Source organism: Palaemon carinicauda, chromosome 2 (genome assembly GCF_036898095.1).
Source record: "Palaemon carinicauda isolate YSFRI2023 chromosome 2, ASM3689809v2, whole genome shotgun sequence".
Lineage (NCBI taxonomy): Eukaryota > Metazoa > Arthropoda > Malacostraca > Decapoda > Palaemonidae > Palaemon > Palaemon carinicauda.
In genome coordinates this window covers 62,981,753-63,004,623 of record NC_090726.1, presented here as the reverse complement: position 1 = coordinate 63,004,623, position 22,871 = coordinate 62,981,753, and the positions used below count along the sequence as shown (strand labels likewise).

Sequence of the window (22,871 nt, the reverse complement as noted above, 5' to 3'; positions counted from 1 at the left end):
ACCCAAACAGTCTCAAAATATTATGAATGGGGTTGAAAATTTAGTTTTTCAATATTAATCTTACCCGATAATCATGTAGCTGTCAACTCTGTTGCCGACAGAAATCTACGGTCGGGATACGCCAGCGATCGCTATACAGGTGGGGGTGAACACCACAGCGCCATCTGTGGTCAGGTACTCCAGTACTTCTTGTCAACACCACCTCAATTTTTCCTATGTCGTGCCTCCGGCTAGACCTACATGGATACGCTGTTGATTCTGGAGTTATTGCTCACGATTTGGTGATGTATTTGCTCTAGAGTTTAGCCTTCGCTATTCAGGAAGCTTTATCATTAGCTTAGCAAGTTTTTGGAATTAATTTGATTTAATTTTTGATTTAATTTTGGTGACGAAGAGAGTATGAACTCTCTTTCACTTTTAATGGCCGACCCTTCCCTTAGACGGAAGTGTTGGTGTCGAAGAGAGTATAGACTCTCTTTCTTAATTTTGCTTAACAAAAGTTATAGATTTATTTTATATCTCTCCGCCTTTTATAGGCCTCTTCGATTAACTTCCTTTTATTATAAACTTATTAAAATTAATTTTTATATTTGTTTATATTCGACCTTTCCTAATAGTAGGCGGTCTTTTCTTGGAACCGAAGTTAATTAACATTGAGCCCGTCATTTCGTTTTTTACCTGTTAACATATTATGCTATTTTAATATTTTTGAAAGAATTTCTTTGATAGTCTCGTACTGTTTTCAAAGTTGAACTAACGTTTTGTTTTGTCTCTGCAGTTGTTGACGTTCAGAACGTTCAACTTGCGCTCTATCGTTACGATAGAGAGAGAGTATTCACGGTGTCACGTTGCAGTAAGAGTAGAACGATTCTAGCGTTTTGTTCATTCTTTCTTAGCTTAAATGGTTTTAATTCTAATAAAGGAACTTTTTATTTGGGAAATCTTTCAGTTTTTTTCCTTTAACAATAATATGTTTTAACGATATATATAATTGGGCTCATCTCTCAGGTTCTAAGTCAAGAGAGAGAGAGAGAGAGATAGAGACGGAGGGAGAGAGAGGAGGATAAACGTTTCGTTCAAGCGGGTAACGTTGTTATCGTTTTTGCTCTTCTCCCTAGTCTCTTTAGGGGAAGAAGGTAAACGTTTCTAGAGTTTTATTCTTGTTCTCAGGCTTTATGCGGTGAGAGATTTTAAACGTAGTTTATTTGATCTAGTGTTTAGTCTCTTTTCCAGCCACTGAATTATTTATCTTTCATTATGTTTTTCTGTTACATTGTAATACTGTTTTCGCAATTATTAACTTTTAATGAAGGATAGAATTGCGTGTTTCAGGTACAAACCACTTAAAGTTTCGAGTTCAGTGAAATAAGTGCAAACAGAAAATCAAAAGTGATAAAGTGATAAGCGCAAAGTGTTACAGTGTTGCGTTCGAGGGTTCGTCTGTTCGTGCCAGTTGTTCGCCTAGTCTGGGACCTCTTACAAGCTCCCAAGCCCAGGGGAGAAGTAACGTCGAAGGACTTATGGGTTCATCAGGCCTTGATCGACGAACAGACGTTTCCCTCCGTGGTTTCGGGTGTAACTAACTCACGTAGCCGACGTGATCACCCCACCCACACAAAGACGAGAGAGCCCTTTTATTCCTCGTCTGCGGAAGAGGTTTCTCGCAGAAACCATGGACCAAATCTTGCAGCTTTTAAGTGCAAGTCGGTCCCTTCCGCGCAAGTCCAACTCCTAGGTGGTGCCATTAACACTGGGTCAGTTCGGACTTGCTGCAGTACGACAACTGCACACCTCCCAGAGAGGCAAGGTGGTATCGCAACAGGCAGTAACTCCGTCTGTTGCCGCACCAGCTGTTTTTAGACCCTCAGTCTCAACGGACAGTAGCTCCGTTTGTTGTTGTCTTTCTTAAAACTCTAGTGGTCTATGCTGCAGACAATGCAGTCTCAGCTTGCGGTGTTGATGCAGGAGTTTCAGGCAGAGGTTAGCACACCTCCTCCTGCGAGCGCTCCTCCACCTCTGCGCAGTCCACCCTGCCAGACGTATGATGTTGAGGCTCCTCCTGCCTCCATGCGTGAGCTGCCGCATTGGGAGTTGCCAGGTACCAGCGCTATGCAGCAACCTCCACTTTCCTTGAGGCAGGAGCCTCATGCTATGCGGCAACCGCCTCAACTCTTGAGGCAAGAGCCTCTACTCTTGAGGCAAGAACCTCAACTCTTGAGGCAAGAGCCTCAACTCTTGAGGCAAGAACCTCAACTCTTGAGGTAAGAGCCTCAACTCTTGAGGCAAGAACCTCAACTCTTGAGGCAAGAGCCTCAACTCTTGAGGCAAGAACCTCAACTCTTGAGGCAAGAGCCTCAACTCTTGAGGCAAGAGCCTCAACTCTTGAGGCAAGAGCCTCAACTCTTGAGGCAAGAGCCTCAACTCTTGAGGCAAGAACCTCAACTCTTGAGGCAAGAGCCTCAACTCTTGAGGCAAGAGCCTCAACTCTTGAGGCAAGAACCTCAACTCTTGAGGCAAGAACCTCAACTCTTGAGGCAAGAGCCCCAACTCTTGAGGCAAGAGCCTCAACTCTTGAGGCAAGAGCCTCAACTCTTGAGGCAAGAGCCTCTCTCTGCGCGGCCACCTCCTCAACCCTTGAGGCAGACGCAACTCTTGAGGCAGGAACCTCATGCTATGAGGCAGCCGCCTCAACGCATGCAGCAACCGCATTCTTCACAGCATGAGCCTCTCTCTGCGCAGCTACCTCCTCAACCCTTGAGGCAGACGCAACTCTTGAGGCAGGAACCTCACAGGAGCCTCATGCTATGCGGCATCCTCCTCAAACCATGAGGCAGGAGCCTCATGCTATGCGGCATCCTCCTCAACCCATGAGGCAGGAGCCTCATGCTATGCGGCAACCTCCTCTACCCATGAGGCAGCCTCATGCTATGCGGCATCCTCCTCAACCCATGAGGCAGGAGCCTCATGCTATGCGGCATCCTCCTCAACCCATGAGGCAGGAGTCTCATGCTATGAGGAGCCTCATGCTATGCGGCATCCTCCTCAAACCATGAGGCAGGAGCCTCATGCTATGCGGCAACCGCCTCAACCCATGAGGCAGGAGCCTCATACTATGCGGCATCCTCCTCAACGCTTGCGGCATGAGCCTCATCCCTTGCAGCATGAGCCTCATCCCATGCAGCATGAGCCTCATACCATGCAGCATGAGCCTCATCCCATGCAGCATGAGCCTCATCCCTTGCAGCATAAGCCGCACGCCATGCAACATGCTCTGCTTACCTTACAGCATGCTCTACATACAGCATGCTCTGCATACCTTACCGCATGCTCCTCAGTCACACATCTTTGGTTGTTGCCAACTCACTAGACTGTCAAGCAGTTTCATAACGTTGCCTTCTAGTCTGCTGCTTTTGCACCAGTGAAACCCTCACTGAGAGAACTTAGCTTTTCTCGGATATGGTTCCTGTAGATGAGAAAGTGCTATTCTCCCTCCTTCTGATATTCCCTTGAGGACTCTGTCATTTGGAGAGGAGCCTTTAGCTGCTTAGCCTCCTATGGACTTTTATTTAAGCATAACATGCTTCCAGGGAGGGTAATGGTTCCACTTCAGTCGCTAACCCCGTCTGTTACCACACCTGCTCCCATAGACCTTGAGCTTTGTTGCAAGACATGCAGTCCAAGCTTGGTCCTTGTTAGAGGATTTTTTGTTTACGGAGTCAGTGTGTCACTGGGAAGACGTTCAACAACCAGCAGAAGTGACTTGTTGTGACGCAGTGCGGCAACCTCAGCAACCCGATAAGGAGTTGTCTGTACGACCCAGACAGTCTAGACAGCTTCGGGTTGTCGCTGTACTTCCTCGCTTCCCCATGGTTGACAGTTCACAGACTGTGCAGCAGTACCATGATCTTGTGTCCGGCTCCGTCAGACGACTAGCTTTTAAGAGCTCCCACAAGTCGTCGCTGTCTGGAGATTCTCAGATGGACTATGGATCTGACCAAGGATCTGGGCCTCCTGGTCAATTTTGAGGAGTCCCAGCTCGTCCCATCCCAGACCATTGTCTACCTGGGTATGGATCTTCAGAGTCGAGCTTTTCGGGCTTTTCCGTCGGCCCCAAGGATCTACTAAGCCCTAGATTGCATCCAGAGCATGCTGAGAAGGAACCGATGCTCAGTCAGGTAGTGGATGAGTCTAACAGGGACACTTTCATCGCTGGCCCTGTTCATCGAGTTAGGGAGACGCCACCTCCGCCCCCTTCAGTATCATCTAGCGGCTCACTGGATAAAGGACATGACGCTAGAGACGATCTCAGTTCCTGTTTCCGAAGAGAGGAGGTCTACTCTCACGTGGTGAAAGAACAGCTTTCTTCTCAAGGAAGTCTACCTTTGGCTGTTCAGAAACCCGACCGCCGTCTCTTCTCTGACGCATCAGACACGGGCTGGGGTGCGACTTTGGACGGACAGGAATGCTCGGGAACATGGAATCAGGAGCTAAGGACACTTCACATCTATTGCAAGGAGCTGTTGGCGGTTCATCTGGCCTTGATAAACTTCAAGTCCCTCCAGCTTAACAAGGTGGTGGAGGTGGACTCTGACAACACCACAGCCTTGGCTTACATCTCCAAGCAGGGAGGGACTCATTCGTGGAAGTTGTTCTAGATCGCAAGGGACCTCCTCATCTGGTTAAAAGATCGAAAGCTCACGCTGGTAACGAGGTTCATTCAGGGCGATATGAATGTCATGGCAGATCGCCTTAGCCGGAAGGGTCAGGTCATCCCCACAGAGTGGACCCTTCACAAGAATGTTTGCAGCAGACTTTGGGCCCTGTGGGGTCAGCCAACCATAGATCTGTTCGCTACCTCGATAACCTAGAGGCTCCCGTTGTATTGTTCTCCGATTCCAGACCCAGCAGCAGTTCATGTGGATGCTTTTCTGCTGGATTGGTCCCATCTCGACCTGTATGCATTCCCGCCGTTCAAGATTGTCAACAGGGTACTTCAGAAGTTCGCCTCTCGCAAAGGGACACGGCTGACGTTGGTTGGCTCCCCTCTGGCCCGCGAGAGAATGGTTCATAGAGGTACTGCAATGGCTGGTCGACATTCCCAGGACTCTTCCTCTAGGAGTGGACCTTCTACGTCTACCTCACGTAAAGAAGGTACATCCAAACCTCCACGCTCTTCGTCTGACTGCCTTCAGACTTTCGAAAGACTCTCAAGAGCTAGGGGCTTTTCGAAGGAGGCAGCCAGAGCGATTGCCAGAGCAAGGAGGACATCCACTCTCAGAGTCTATCAGTCTAAAGGGGAAGTCTTCCGAAGCTGGTACAAGGCCAATGCAGTTTCCTCATCCAGTACCACTGTAACCCAGATTGCTGACTTCCTGTTACATCTAAGGAACGTAAGATCCCTTTCAGCTCCTACGATTAAGGGTTACAGAAGTATGTTGGCAGCGGTTTTCCGCCACAGAGGCTTGGATCTTTCCACCAACAAAGATCTACAGGACCTCCTTAGGTCTTTTGAGACCTCAAAGGAACGTCGGTTGTCCACTCCAGGCTGGAATCTAGACGTGGTCCTAAGGTTCCTTATGTCATCAAGATTTGAACCTCTCCAATCAGCCTCTTTTAAGGACCTCACATTAAAAACTCTTTTCCTCGTGTGCTTGACAACAGCTAAAAGAGTAAGTGAGATCCACGCCTTCAGCAGGAGCATAGTTTTCACATCTGAAACGGCTACATGTTCCTTGCAGCTCGGTTTTTTGCTAAAACGAGCTTCCTTCACGTCCTTGGCCTAAGTCGTTCGAGATCCCAAGCCTGTCCAACTTGGTGGGGGACGAACTGGAGAGAGTACTTTGCCCAGTTAGAGCTCTTAGGTACTATCTAAAAAGGTCATAACCTTTACGAGGACAATCAGAAGCCTTATGGTGTGCTATCAAGAAGCCTTCTCTTCCAAGGTCTAAGAACTCAGTTTCTTACCTATTCAGGCTCCTGATTAGGGAAGCACATTCTCATCTGAAGGAAGAAGACCTTGCTTTGCTGAAGGTAAGGACACATGAAGTGAGAGCTGTGGCTACTTCAGTGGCCCTCAAACAGAACCGTTCTCTGCAGAGTGTTATGGATGCAACCTATTGGAGAAGCAAGTCAGTGTTCGCATCATTCTATCTCAAAGATGTCCAGTCTCTTTACGAGAACTGCTACACCCTGGGACCATTCGTAGCAACGAATGCAGTAGTAGGCAGGGGCTCAGCCACTACATTCCCATAATCCCATAACCTTTTTAACCTTTCTCTTGAATACTTTTTATGGGTTGTACGGTCGGCTAAGAAGCCTTCCACATCCTTGTTGATTTGGCGGGTGGTCAATTCTTTCTTGAGAAGCGCCGAGGTTAAAGGTTGTGATGAGGTCCTTTAGTATGGGTTGCAGCCCTTTATACTTCAGCACCTAAGAGTCGTTCAGCATCCTAAGAGGACCGCTACGCTCAGTAAGGAAGACGTACTTAATAAAGGCAGAGTAATGGTTCAAGTCGTCTTCCTTACCAGGTACTTATTTATTTTGTTATTTTTGAATAACTAATAAAATAAAATACGGGATACTTAGCTTCTTTGTTAACATGTATGCTGGTCTCCACCCACCACCCTGGGTGTGAATCAGCTACATGATTATCGGGTAAGATTAATATTGAAAAATTTTATTTTCATTAGTAAAATAAATTTTTGAATATACTTACCCGATAATCATGATTTAATTGACCCACCCTTCCTCCCCATAGAGAACCAGTGGACCGAGGAAAAAATTGAGGTGGTGTTGACAAGAAGTACTGGAGTACCTGACCACAGATGGCGCTGTGGTGTTCACCCCCACCTGTATAGCGATCGCTGGCGTATCCCGACCGTAGATTTCTGTCGGCAACAGAGTTGACAGCTACATGATTATCGGGTAAGTATATTCAAAAATTTATTTTACTAATGAAAATAACATATTGTTATGCCTCATAGAATTTTCAATAACAAAAGAAGGAACACTCCAGCAAAGTATGGATTGATTCATAGTTAGAGTTGAAAACAAAGGCTTCTAAATCATCATCTGATCTTGACACTGAAGAACCACTGCCAGGTTTGACAGAAAACAAATGTAAGCAATATTTGAAGTTTAATCTTCACCATCAACCATGTTACCCTCCTTTTTCTGACAACTAATTCCTCATTTTCAACTCGACCTTCTTCCATGTCCTGTAAGCAGGAGAGATGCTAAATTCAAGTTAAATTGACATTTATTAATTTGTTAGTATTATTGATATTATAGTTTGCTCTGCTATAAAATTGTTTAATGTATCATTATTTCTCTCTCTCTCTTAAAGATTACAAATTTCATTCAAAATGTATACTGTATGTACAGTATTGTACAGTACATGTACTTCACATGGAGGCTTGTCAATGTAGATATGTAGCATTTATTGAATGCAGAATGATATTAGGGTTTATGCGCTTTTTCATGTTTATTGCATGTATAGGGATCATGTAAATCACTTTATAGGAATAAAATTTGACCTATGATGAGAATTGCCTTATGTCAGGTCTCTTGAAACTAATTAATGATGTAGGGTAGGGTATTACCATATAATATTCAAGACCAGTCAAAAAAGACACCATGTTAAGTGTAAGGTTTTTGTTTTGCAATTTCCGAAAGTCAATCATGAAAATCAATCGTCTAAAATGATCTAGCTTGAGTTCTTTTAGATCTATGACTTGAATAGTTTTTAAACTAAGAGTGACCAGACTTGAGGTGGTAATAGTTATAAAAAAGTGTCAAAATATTAAATAGTACAGATAGCTTGTAAAAATAATCTTATTACAAATTTGAATACACTAGAGTATACAATTCTTACAAATTTATCACTTAGTGCATATAAATTGGTGACAAGCAGTAGTTTAAATGAACAGATTACATAAACATAATTTACATCTCAATCCACACACTCCTTTGTTTAATTGTGAGAAATCAAAAAGTAGAGTTTTCCATATAAGAAATTCAAAAGATTCTTATGTGCTGCTACATGCAGAGCACAGGTCCAAATTATAAACAGTTGTTCGTTTCAATCAAATGAATTAGTTACACTTCATTTTATTAACTGGGAATACGTTAGGCTTCTGAGTTGTTAGACCAAGTGGCTATACATCATTTATGTAAAGTTCTTAACAGTTCATTTCGTTAAAGCAATTCAAAGAAAATTGCCCTAGGCTTAGACAATTATTAACACAGTTCCTTAAAAAACAGTTCAACACAATCAAGTCAAATACAATATTAATACCATAGAGATCAGAGATGCCAAAGAGAAAAAGAGATGTCAGAGCCTAAGGGACACATAACTTTTCCTCTGCTTTCCAAAAGAGTGGTGTAGCTGAAGATTCGGTAAGATGTGTCCTCCTCAAGCTGAAACTAACTTATACCCACCCTCAGGTACATATTTGCTAATTGTCATGTGGTACATCATCAAGAAACCTTAGTCCCAAAATGCTTGTAGGGATCTTTGTAATAAAAAACTTTTTTATATAAATAATTTCTTAGGATTTTACCAAAATTATTCATATTCAGTTGAGAATAACATTTTCACAAAGAAACGTATATTTACGAAAATTACAGTATAACTTAATTTTTGAATCGCGGCTGTTTTTGGATCATGTTACATCCTTTCCAACTTCTACATATGTTCAATTCTATTCATTTGGGACCCTTCTAGATTTCTTACATCATATTAGATTTCCCCACATGTTAGTAAAAAGACACTATATTAGACTTTTATGCATCGTAGTAGATTGATTAAAAATTTTAAATTTACATATTTGAGGTATGTGTATATATGACTCTGAGCAGTTGCATAACAGTAACTTATAATGAATATGAATTTACTATTAATACTCCTATCACTAATTATTTTAACTTCCTAAGCCATATACTTCATAATCCTCATCTCGAGTGATTATTTCTAACAATGAAATATTTTTGATGAATTAATATATCAATTATTTTCAATTTGAGTTTGCTCCAAGTGGTAATTTTATTATTAAAATGACACAAATCATGTATAATGGATTTATTTAAAAAGAAATACCCGTTTTCCTGATATATATATCCTTTTATCGTTAAAATTTCAGACTAAAAACAATTAGTATAGGAGTTGTAGTAGTTTGAATATAAATTTTCTACATCTTCACTAAACTAAGGGTCCCTGACTTGAGTGTTGTGGCCTAAATGGATTTATTTTAAGTCTTTCATGAGTGGTAAAAGTTTCATGGGCATAGCAAAAAAAAAAAAAAAGAAAGAAAGATACCCAGCTAATCCCCACAATATACTTTTACATAACACAATGTACGGTACAGTAGTTAGGTAAATGAAGTTGGGGGCTGTGACATTTAGTCTAAGAGCCCCGTCCAGATAAAAGCTATGGGCAATCTACGACGACAAGTAAATGAGGCAGTTTGTATTTAGTTATTAGTCTGCTCCCTAAGACAGGTAAATGAAACATAGTTGCAGAGCAGTGGTTTGTATATACAGTATGAATTTAAAGATATAGTATGCAAATTTATTGTTTTTTTTTTATATATAAGAATTGTATAATTTTATATTTCAATGTCAGTTTTTAAAATTCATGTTAGCCATAGAATTTTCCATATTTTCATTGTTATGATTTTGTAATTATCACTTTGAGCCATTTATTCTTATCATGGCTCCTATAAGCATATTTGAATACAGTAACATATCTTTAAATTTGATCTTTGTTGTTAATTTAGATAACATGTTTATAAACTTATTTTGTTCTTGTTTTACAGCTTAAGGACCACTTAACTTCTGATGAGCTGCATGAAAAAATCAAACCTACAGTAGACTATGTGTGCACTCTACAATTTTCATCAGGAAATATGCCTTCATCGTTGAATAATGAAACCGACCGACTTGTACATTGGTGTCACGGTGCTCCTGGAGCGGTGTTTCTTTTAGCTAAAGCTTACCAAGTATGTCCCTTAATAAGTATATGATTTGCTTCATACAGTATTTGCATAAATTGCCATTTCAGCATGTTAATGTTTGCAAAAATATTTTTGGGCTCAAGCCATGTCGTCCTGATGGAAGGATCCTTTAAGGTAGCTTTCTAAGGGATATTTGGCTACAGTGATACAGTGAACCCTCGTTTATCGCGGTAGATAGGTTCCAGACGCGGGCGCGATAGGTGAAAATCCGCGAAGTAGTGACATCATATTTACCTATTTATTTAACATGTATATTCGGACTTTTAAAACCTTCCCTTGTACGTAGTACTGTTAACAAACCACCCTTTAATGTACAGAACACTTAATGCATGTACTACAGCACCCTAAACTAAAACAGGCACAAATATTAAAGGCGATTTTATATCATGCGTTTCCTAAACACCTAAAAAGCACGATAAAAAATGGCAACCAATGTTTTGTTTACGTTCATCTCTGATCATAATGAAGAAACAAACTCATTTAGTGTACAGTACACATATATGTATAGTTTAGTTTTTGCATCGATTATATTGATTATACAGTACTGTATGTTGATTTTTTTATTACCAATGTTTTAGTTTACGTATTTTTCTTAGGACTTCCAAATGAAATCTTTTTCTTTATGACGCCGCCTGAAACGACGGCGTGTACGCTCAGTAAACAACCACGCTCAGAACAAACAAGGCATTTAACGCGCATGATGATAGTGATAAATAATGATACAGTACATACAGTATTTACAGTAAAAGCATTTACAAAATATGTTACCTTACAAATATAAATTATACAGTATTGTACGTAGCAAAGCAGGAAAACAATTTACGAGAGAGAGAGAGAGAGAGAGAGAGAGAGAGAGAGAGAGAGAGAGAGAGAGAGAGAGAGAGAGATTGTTTTACGTACGTAAATGTAAATTTTAAACAAAAAAAATATGATAGGTTACAACATGTAGACTTTTAAAACCTTCCCTTTAACTTAATGCATACAGTACGTACAGTACTAAACTATAAAACAGGCACAAATACAGTTTTAGAATGTACAGTAAGAATATTAAAGTAAAAAATAAAGATTGTTACTGTACTCACCACGAAAGAAGTTGAAGAAAAACTTGAATGGTGATGGCGATGAATTTGCTGCACAGTAGAAATGATGATGATGAAGCTGATGATGTGTTCTACTGTGCAGCCAATGATAGTATTTTACGTCTCTTCAGACGGAGGTGTCTTTTCCTGGGACACCTCTTCAACTTCTTCCTGGGAAACTTCTTCAATTTCTTCCGAAGGCGTATTAGCAGGAGGAACTGGCTCTTTTTTGCGAGGCTGGAAGAACATTGTGATCGGAAGTTGTTGCTGCTGCTTCTTTTTTCGATCCAAGAGCATTTTGTAGGGAGTCATGTCTTCATCGATCTTGTTGCAGAATTGCATCGAGCAAACCATATCCTCGTCCCACTCTTGCAACATTTCTTTCAACTCCTTCGCATGGTTGCAGGCCTTGGCAAGCCGTTCTAATGTTAAGCCCGTTTCTTCGACATTTTCTTGGGTCTCTTCCTGGGTATCACTCTCTTCTTCACTTGCCGATTTCGTCAGGTCTTCGAGGTCTGCGTCAGTTAGGGGCTGGGAATGGCAGTCCAACAACTCGTCCGACGTCTTCAGTCGTCATGTCGCCAAACCCGTCACCTCCAATTATGGCAGCCAACTGCACAGATTTGCGTATTGCAGAGTGTTGGATTTCCGACGGAGTAAATCCCTTGTCGTAAACAATATCGGGCCACAACTTCTTCCAGCTCGCATTCACGGTTGCAGGTTTCATCTCTTGAAGTGCCTTCTGAATATTCTGCAGGCACGTGGCTATGGTGTACTGCCGCCAGTACGCCTTCAAGTTAAAATCTTCATCCTCGTCATCTTGGGCAGCATCCACACGCAACGAGGTCCGCCAAGGTATTCTTCGTGTAGAGGGCCTTGAACGCCCTGATAACCCCCTGGTCCATCGGTTGAATTAATGACGTGGTGTTGGGTGGCAGGAACTCAACCTGAATGCCCTCATGCGACAGGTCAGTTGCGTGTCCACCAGCGTTATCCATAAGGAGAAGGATCTTGAATGGCAAGCCCTTCTCTAAGAGATATTTGCTGACTTGCGGGATAAAACACTGATGGAACCAGTTGGAGGTCAGCATCTTCGTAATCCATGCTCTTTGATTATGCATCCAGTACACGGGAAGGAGATTCTTATTTTTATTTTTCAAAGCGCGAGGATTTTTCGACTTATAAATAAGCCCCGGCTTTAACAAAAATCCAGCAGCATTGCCACACATCACGAGGGTAACACGATCCTTGAATGCTTTAAAGCCAGAGGCTTTGGCTTCCTCTTTGAACAGGAAAGTTCGCGACGGCATTCTCTTCCAAAACAAGCCAGTCTCATCCATATTAAAGACTTGTTCCGGCTTGTATCCACCTTCGGCGATAATATTCTTGAACGTCTGGTTCACGTAAGTTTCAGCAGCGGCAGTGTCAGCGGAAGCAGACTCCCCATGCAGGGAAACGCTTTTCAGGGCGAAGCGTTTCTGAAACTTCGCGAACCATCCTTTGCTTGCGGAAAAACGTTTCTGAGGCTGGGAATCAGTGGATGTCCCTGGTTGAGGATCATCTGCATCATCATCATCTTCAGCATGGTTGCCGTCGTCGTCTTTAGGTTCCTTTGCAGCAAAATTCTCATATAAGCTCAAAGCCTTTGTTTGGATGGTGTTCGTATCCAACGCTATGTTCTTCTTCCGGCAGTCGGCAATCCACACAGCTAAAGCACCTTCCATGCGTACGATCGTTTTATTACGCGTTGTAACGACTCGCTTCGCTGATCTGCTAAAGGTGATTGCAGCCGTCTTTCTAATGTTCGCCTCGTCCTTCTTGATATAGCGAACAGTAGATTCGTTGATGCCAAAATGGCGGCCGGCGGCCGCGTAACTTCTACCATCTTTTAACATGTCGAGAAGTGTAACCTTCTCAGCTATCGTCATCATCCTTCGGTGGCGTTTAGGCTCACTACCAGCCTTAAGAGAAGCAGAACGCTTGGGAGCCATTACAGTAGGATTTACAGTAACAAAAAGTTCAACTTAAAAAAGTCGCACACAGCACAGATTCACACACTTAAGAAAGTCTACTCAGCGATACGCGGTAACAGAGAGTGGACGATCCAGCCCCGCGAGAACTTTGATGCTGCGGGTAGGAGATGCGGGCAAAACACCAATCACAGGCTAGATAACAAAACTTGAGTTCTGATTCGTCATCTATCAGCGCTTGAACCAATCACAACCCGTCTTACAGTACTATGATGCGTTGGTTACCTACTCATAGAAGATGCCCGCGCATACTGAACGTACGTAGATTAAGTAAATACCGTAATAATAATAAATAATGATAATAATACTGTACAGTAATAATAATAATGATAATAATAATAACAATAATAATTTTATTAACAACAACAACAATAATAATAATAATAACAATAATAATAATACAGCTTTACGTACGCTATTTTACGCCTCTCTCTCTCTCTCTCTCTCTCTCTCTCTCTCTCTCTCTCTCTCTCTCTCTCTCTCTCTCTCTCGTACGCTTATTCGAAATGTGATTTTTGCAACAAAGAATATTATTGGATGCAGTACTACGTACGTATACATACAAAAGATTCATGGAAAAGAAGCACATCCATTACAGTACACACCATTCTAATATGGTATGACTGCATCTGATTTGCGTTTCATGTTCGATTTAATTTTACTACGTACTGTATACAGTACTGAATTATCGTATGATCACATTCTCTTTTCGTGTTTTATTTCTTTCTGTGCTGAATTATATATCATATGTAATGCAATGAACAATCAGTAAGAACAGATATTACTAATTACAGTATTAATGGAATTACAGGTAACAAAATATCGTATTTGGTTGTCTTCAGATTTCGCGGTATTTTCGAATTTTCCGGAAAATCCGCGATATGTATATATATATGGGTTATGGGAAAACCCCGCGAAGTGGTGAATCCGCGATTGTCGAACCGCGAAGTAGCGAGGGTTCACTGTATTCCCAGCAAATTAACCATTAAGTTTCCAGAATTCTAACTCCTGGCGCGAATATCCTTAAAATTTCTTTCAAGGATATCGCATAATCAGGGGACGTATGCTTGATACGACACATAGCGATCTTCACCCCGAATAGCAATTTCGCTTTGAGGGGGAAAGTGGCAAATTTAGAAGGGGAGCCGTTATCAAGGTACCCTTTCTTCCCGTACTACTGAAGGCAATTAGATGGCGTAGTCAGCCCCCACGCGCTATTCCTTTTGTTGTAGCGGTCTCGCATGGTGATTTTCTCTGTTGCTATCTCGTTACGATCAATTATTTTGGATTTATCATGCAATCTCCAGCCTCTTCTGCCTCTGGAAAGTTGAGTATTTGATCTTTACAGTGTATAAATTTTAGCTCCTACCTCACAGTGAAATTAGATTAATTTTAAGAGTTGGAGCTTCGCCGATCACCGGAGGTGCCATGGGCGCTGTCGTTCATAACGCATGTGTTATTTAGTTAGTCTGAACGACTTTCCTGGTTTTGATAGCATGAATATTTACAAAGCTATTCAGTTATATAATTCTAGGAAGTTATATATATTATGTTGATTGTATTCTTAGAGTTTCGGCGAATTAGGTAACCAAACCTCGCCGTGCTAGGCTACCTAGCCTAAGCGCTTTAGTTTACTGTCATGCATGATATAATTCGTCTTTCCTAGTTGTAATAGCATTTAAATATGAATCTATTTAGGCAATTTATACTTGTAAGATATTGATTGCATTTATATAGATATATATTTCCTCTTCCTCATGATCGTATACGAGAGAGCTTCAGCGATTAAGGTAACCGATTCTCGCCTGGCACTAGGCTATTGGCCTAGCTGCTTTAGTATACTTTCATACATGTTCCGGTTTACCCTCTTGTATCGCTTTATTAATTCAGGTGGAGATAGATATCTCCTGGAATTATTATATAAATCGATACTCGTCTCCAGTGAAGATTTAAGGGTATTCCCTTTTCCCTCTGAGTGTAGCCTAGGCTACAACCCTATCTCGGTCTTGCCACTGTGTAGATACTCCGGCCTGACTGGGATAGTGTTATTGCCCTTCTCCCTGGCCGGCAGATAGCCGACTTTGGGTTTCGGTCAAAACCTCAGAGTATCCAGTCTTTTGCCGACAGGTTGAGTAGTCACTTCCCTGCCGGCCTCAGCTGCCGGCATAGGAGGTTAGACCTCCCTAGACCGCACTTGAAGTAGTTACATGATGCTGCTACCTTCTCCCCTGCGGTCTAGAAGACTAATCCTGTGCTCGCAGACCCTAGGCTAAAGAATAGACATTCTTCTGGCGCCTAGGATGGCGCCGGCACTGAGACGATGTTTCTCCCAGGCTAAGAGGGGCCGGCAAACCTGCCGCCTCCCTCTTAACCCTATCAGCAGACCCTAGGTTGAAGAATAGTTATTCTTCTGCAGCCTAGGACGGCGCTGATAATGAAACAGAGTTTCTTCGGGGTGTGGTAGGACCGGCAACCCTGCCGCCTTCTCCCACACCCCATACAGGACCCCTTTCCCTACCCCTTCTGTCCTTTAGCGATGGCCTAGTCATCGTATCTCTTTGGCGGTCGCTCTGCAATCCGTCGCTTGCCGGTGGGTTGTAGGACCGGCCGGGGCTCCTTCGCGGCAGTGACTTAGTTGCTCAGCCTTCCCTTATGAACGCAAGGCTCCGGGAAGACTGTGCCAGCCGGGCCGACTGCCGGTGGGAAACCCATATCCTGTAGAGTGTTCTTCAGTCCTCTCTTGGACTGCCATTCACAAATCAGAGGCCGGCAGTGACCGGCAATGGTTTGTGCTTGGATGGAAGCCTGAATAATTTATTCTCCCCTTCCATTTGAACCCTCATTCTGGAGGAAGGTGGTAAGATTCAGTATTTTACACCCCTAATTACTGTTAACAGATAGTAATAAGGTAACCTTCACTCCATGCTTTCTCTCTATATCAGCTAGTACCTAATCTAGCCGGCAGATGCCGACCACTAACGCAGTCGGCTAAATGCGGCGGGACTGGTGTTGCCGGATGTTAGTCTGGCCGGCAGATGCCATCCAGACTGTTGCCGCCGGCAACTAACCAGCCGGCAGATGCCGGCCAGGTCGTTGCCGCCGGGCACTACCCCTGCCGGCGAGACGCCAGCTGGATCGTGCCGTCAGGTGCTAGCCTAGCCGGCATATTACAGTATATGATTATACAGTAACCAGTATATTTGTAGTATAGATCATACCGCAAATAAAAAACTATAGTATGTATTATACAGTAGTTAATTTTCCAACATACTCTGTGTATCCTTGCACAGTCTTTGGTTAAGACCAGTTATATTGAAAGAAAGATTTCTTTTGAAAAACTGATAGATGATTAGTTACAATTGACCCACATTATTAAAACTTTTGGAAAGCCAGTGTTAAGTTACACTTTTCTATCCTAAGAGGTTAGAACCTTCCCGTTTGGGTTTCCTGAATAGGAAAACTCCAGGTTTTAATTATGAGGCAGGTTACAACAATTGACTGGACAGGAAACACAAGTATGTGTCTTTCCTAGTTCTTTTCTAGTTTACCTATCCTAAGCTATAATGCAATAATATTGATATTTATTTAGTTTACCGAGTGACATAAACTATCGCATACTCATTTAGTTTTCCTCTCTTTACAGGAGGACCATCCAAAGTGCCAAGTTGTCTTTTGCAACGTGAGGAGCAGGGACTTCTGTGGCCACGTTGAGTGTAGAGCTCATGCACTTTGCACAGCTACTAAGGGACCCCCAAGACTGCAAGACTTGCAAGGACCTGATGACCGAGGCATTTGATGACCCCAAGACAGCAGAGTCAAGGGATGCAGCTAGAGAGAAGCTGCGCAAATGGGTTCGTGGGTTTCAGAAAAACACCACGGGACCCTACCTTCCAAGTGAAAGGATGCGCGCTTTGCTGTTCCCGAAAGCGGGGGTGGAATCTGTCATACCCCAAGCACGACCTGAGATCCCTTGCGTCCAGATTTCCGTAGATACGGACATCTCGGACGCTATGCAGGACACCCATCTAGATGAGAGGATGTCGGAGGTGTCTGAGGACACCGAAAAGGACCTCCTAGCGGGAGGTACCGAGGAGGAGTCTACCCTGGCTCCTGAAGATGAAGAAGAGGATGACGTCGAATCAGAGTCGCTTCCGTCGGTTCAGGCTCAAGAACCGATACCATCTACATCTTCCGCCCCTCGAGTAGATGACATGAAACAGGCAATGGCCAGCGTCATGGCAATGTTGGAGAGCCTTCGCAAGCAAGGCAAAGAAAGAGAAGCGAAAATAGAAAGGCAGATGGCCCAACTTTCCGCTTCTCAAGGGTTTCATAAGACTTAAGGTGCAAGATCTGCCAACTTGTTTTGAGGTGATTACATGCCAATGACCAGCGGCAAGATTTTCATCTCGGAAAAGCTGGGAACCGTCACAATTGGGGAAGTTGAGTCCTGGCCAAACTTCCGCTCTTACCCAGATTGCTTCGTCCGTCTGAAGGCGGAGCCTACATCTAAGGAAGAAACAGAACCTAAAGAGTTCATAGTTCTTGACCATGGAAAAGCTCAGGCTCTTCCATCTAGTAGCCTGAAGGATAAGGGCTTCACTAACTCCAAAGTGTCAGCCCTTAGCAAGAAACACCCCACCTTTCTTGCTCCAGCCTCACTAGTCTTTCCCTTTACGGATAAAGACTTTAAGACAGTGATGAAGGCTATAGAAGCAGGTAAACCTTGCCCTACACTCGAGGAGTGTAAACCATTATCCTTGGCCCTGCCCACGGAAAGCAAGGAATGGAAAGAAGTCTACCTGACCTTCTCAGTCGGGAAGTTGGAGGCAGATATCGCTGGACGTCAGTTCAGTGAAAATCTCCCTAAGTTGTCTGACTTTCTCTTACGCAGAAAGCAAGAGACTAAGTAAAGACTGGCTGCATCTCTGTCTCTACATAATCAGTGTGAATCTTTGCTTGTAGAGATATTGGTAGAACCTCTTCAACCCAAACACGTTACTCAGGGCTTCTGACTATGGTTCCTTTGGCAGTTTCTAAGAGTCTTCAACACATTGGTACAATAGCTGGATGTTGAAGTGGACCAGAACATTCACTAATGATAGAAGGACTTTCAACTGCTGGAAAGCATTCTGATGTTTTTTTTCTTATTTCTGCAGGGTTTTCTTTTTCAGCAGTTTTTTTAAACGTTTTGGATTGTAATTAGGTTAGATTACATAAATTTGGCATAAAACTGTATTAAGCCTTTAAAAGCATTCAGGTTGGATGTATCTATTAGTGGTGGCATCAGCATTACATTGTCAACTTTGCTATTACTTCATGAGATGAGATGTTTCAAATATTCTAGGTAAGAATGGGAAAATGTATATTACACCTGCTGGAAACAGATCTCTTTCGCTCTACTTTGGATGCTTCTGCAATTCCTTAATGTGACAACAGATGTTTCAAATGTTCTACTTATGACTGGTCAAATTTGTATTCCATATGCTGGAAACAGAGACCTTTCTCAACCTTGGGTGCTTTTGTAATTCCTTCATGTAACAAGAGATGTCTCAAATAACAGAATTTTGATGATTTTTTTTTATATCTATATACTCACCAGATGTTTATATTGGATCTTCTCCAGGGCTTCATGTCTCTTTTTTACATTGCTATCAGGACAGATTACAACATTGCAAACCCAGCAACCTGACTACATCTACTCCTCCTGTCACACCCATTCCTCCAACCCTTGCCTTTGTAGTGCATGCTCCCATGGTTTCTAACAAGCTAGCACCCCTCACCTCTCCTGCCACATTGAAACTATCTCTTGCTTGAGAATACACTCAGGCACACTATTCTATCTAATTTCTCTTCCTATTGTTTTGTTTAAGTTTTTATAGTTTACATAGGAAATATTTATTTTAATGTTACTTTTCTTAAAATATTTTATTTTTCCTTGTTTCCTTTCCTCACTGGGCTATTTTCCCTGTTTGGGGCCCCTGGGCATAATTATAGCATCCTGCTTTTCCAACCAGGGTTGTAGCTTAGCAAATAATAATAATAATAATGATAATAATAATAATAATAATAATAATAATAATAATAATAATAATAATAATAATAATATTATTCTCAGAAACAAAGGGTTTTCACAGCCCTTTAATGTCTTTTATACATTCTAAAAGAGTGTCTACCATTATGATGTAACAAAGACACTGAAATATTTATTTATTTTAAGTGGTGCCAGTTTAAGCATGTATTAATGACTATAACTTTACATTTCCTTTTTTTATGAATAGGAACTTTCAGTTTGTTATTAAGGGATATAAATCAATTGCTAATTCTTTACTTGAGCATCTTGGATTAGATTTATCCATTACAGGTACAGGTAGCTGTTAACTTACAACTGAGTTAGGGAAGTGAAGTTTCTATAGATTTATTATGTTGCGTCATGATTCGATAATCATCTAAGTCATATTTTATCAATATTTTCCTATGGTATATATTATTTCATTTTCTTGTTTCATAGGACATCATAGTCTATTAAAGCCTTTTTTGTATTGATTTTTCAATTACGGCATTATGTTAACAAAGAACAATTATTGACTTTCCTTTTATTTACCTTTGGTTGTGATCAGCTGATCTCAAGGTCCTGCTACCGTATCAAGATACAGTATAGACATATGAATAACAAGGCGTATCGTTTATATAATTTCTTGAATTATTCTAAATATCTTCACGATGAATATTACATCAGCACCAATATGTTACAGGATATCATAGTTTGCATGCAGTTCAATTATAGTCATTATTGTTTATTATTTATGTAAATATCTCTCTCTCTCTCTCTCTCTCTCTCTCTCTCTCTCTCTCTCTCTCTCTCTCTCTCTCTCTCTCTCTCTCTCTCTCTCTCTCTCTAATTCTCTAATTAATCTTTATATTTCTTTAGACATTATTAGAAATTTGTTGCATCATTACCTGATGTTTCAATTATGGGAATACTACTATTACTTGGTAATTCATCAAAACACTTTTCCTTAAATTTATGGTAAGTAGTACTATTCTCATAACAACTGATACAGACCACTGAAACACTTGATATTGTTACTCGATGTTTTAATGATGGGAATGATAAGATTACTTGGTAACACAACAAAAGGAAATCATATGACGTCACAGGACATGTAACATGAACGCGACAAAGAATGACTTGTGAAATATGTAAAACCCTTTTCTTTTTTCTTGCAAGAAATGAAAGAAAATATTAACTTACCAAGAAAAATTATTTAATTTTTATAATGTAATATGAAATATATTTCTAAGAAAATATTTGTCCTATTAATGTATTTTCATTAGATAAATATCAATCTATTATCAGAGATGAAATAAAACTAGCTTAGAGTTAAATGTATGCTAAGTAGTACTCAGTAAACCAACCCACAAAATATTTTATGTCGTTACTTGATATTTCGATAATGGGAATACTAATACTAATCGTTAGCCTATTGGAGGAAATCATTTTATTGCTCGCTCACTTTCCGCCGGAAATATGACATCACCAGACATATGATATGAACTCAATAGATATTAAAACATTTCTTAATGTATTTTCTACTGAAAATGTATACTGTATATGTGTTACAAGAAAAAGAAAATTATAACTTAACAAAATAAATTAGTTCATTTATAGAAGAAAATAGACTATTTTCAAGGAAATATTTGTCCTATTATAATGTGTATTATTACCAACATATTTGTGACGTCATCACTGTAAAAAAACTGGTTATAAAGTCAAACATCCGTTAAGGAACGACTAACTGTATTATCTTAGATGTATTTAGGAGGTTTAGCATTGAAAGACCTCCAGTAGTCAGGCCTATTATTTTGAATTTGAATGAGATTTTACTGTAAAGTAGCCCCTCAGCTATCACAAGTGTTACATTTAGACAACACCCCCCCCCCCCCCATGATAGGGGAAAAACTGCTCAGTAGATACAAAAATATATAGTATATTTTTTATATTTTTTCATACTGTTTTATTATCTATAAATTTCAGCTTTTATAAACCCAACAGACATATAAACCATTTATACACTCTAAAACACTTCTTAAACTAAAACCTACTTTTACTGAAGACATAGTCTTACAGTATCATCTCCTCCTACAGTATAAATGCAAAGGGCCTCGGTAAGTTTTCGCCAGTCGTGTCCGAGCTTTTAAATCAATACTTCCATCAACTCCTACTTCACTCTTCATAGTCCTTAGCCATGTAGGCATGGGTCATCTAACTCTTGTAGTGCCTTGTAGAGCCCAGATGAAAGTTTGACTAACTAATCTCTCTTGGGGAGTGCAAAGAGCATGCCATCTCCATCTATCCTTCACATGATCTCATCCACATACGGTACTCGAGTAATCTCTCTTATAGTTTCATTTCTAATCCTGTCCTGCCATTTAACTCCCAATATTCTTCTGAGGGCTTTGTTCTGAAATCTACTAAATCTGTTGAGTATTGTTTCATTGTCATACCACGACTCTTGTCCATATAGTAATACCGTTCTGACTAAACAGATATATAGCCTGATTTTTATATGTAATTTCAGGCAATTTTATTTCCAAATTTTACTTAACCTAGCCATTGTCTGATTTGCTTTTTTCAATCTTTCATTAAACTCAAATTCTAAAGATCCTGTATTGGAGATCATAGTTCTTAAATATTTAAATGATTCCACCTCATTAATCCTTTCACCTTCCAATTATATTTCATCTTCCATTGTATATTCTGTACTTATCATCTCTGTCTTTATTCTAATGCTCTTAAGCCCAACTTCATGCATTCTGGTAAGCAAGCTTTGCAAGTCTAATGGTGTTCTGCTAATAAGGACAGTGTCATTAGCATACTCTAGGTCAGCTAGTTTCTTGTTGCCAATCCAGTCCAATCCTGCTTCACCATTCCCAACTGTTCTATGCATTACAAAATCCATGAGGAGGAAAAACAACATAGGTGACAACACATTCCCTTGGAGTATTCCACTGTTGACTGAAAATATATTTGATAGGACTCCATTAACATTAACTTTGCACTTGCTATGCTCATGAACAGACTTAATTAAATTTACATATTTAAGAGGAACTCCATAATACGCAGGACCTGGCTGGTGCACAGTATCAAAAGCTTTTTCATAGTCCACAAATGCCATCAAAAGTGGATTTCTATATTTTACACATTGGTGTACCACATGTCTTAAAATAAAAATTTGGTCGTCAGTGCAACTTCTACCTTTTCTAAATCGTGCTTGTTCATCTCTCAGCTGTTTATCAATCTTTTTCTCTAGTCTCTTTAGAATGAGCATACTACATACAGTAATTTCATGACAACTGACGTAAGTGTAATACCTCTGTAATTACTGCAACCAGTCAGATTTTTTTTCTTTTTTCTCTCCTACCAACACTTCTGGCTCTCATTCATCAGGTTTTGCCTCTTCATGCCACATTCTACAAAATAATCTTGTAAGTATACATAAAATAAATTAAAATTGAAACACTCACCAGTGACGATACATAAACTTGATTAATGATTTTGATGGGGAGGATAGTTAGCTGTTCTGTACAGTACAGTACAGAAGTATGTAGATGATAACAATTATAAGGTAAATGTACCATACAGTAAAGAAGAGCATTACTGCTTTTCTTCAACAGGTGTATACTTCGTCAGATGTAACATTTTCAATGTAGTCATCCTGTATAGTACTCATAACGTCTCCATCCACTGA

The 22,871-nt window shown here is 40.8% G+C and overlaps 1 protein-coding gene across 5 annotated transcripts in view; it reads left to right on the top strand.

Annotated features, from left to right (window-relative positions):
* Positions 1 to 22,871, top strand: part of LOC137625581 (lanC-like protein 2) — a 190,649-nt gene that overhangs the window by 122,351 nt on the left and 45,427 nt on the right. For all 5 annotated transcript variants that reach the window (XM_068356511.1, XM_068356506.1, XM_068356495.1 and 2 more), the window contains exon 7: positions 9,816 to 9,998. In XM_068356511.1, coding sequence (XP_068212612.1) covers positions 9,816 to 9,998 — 183 coding nt within the window. The remainder of the gene's footprint in view (positions 1 to 9,815; positions 9,999 to 22,871) is intronic.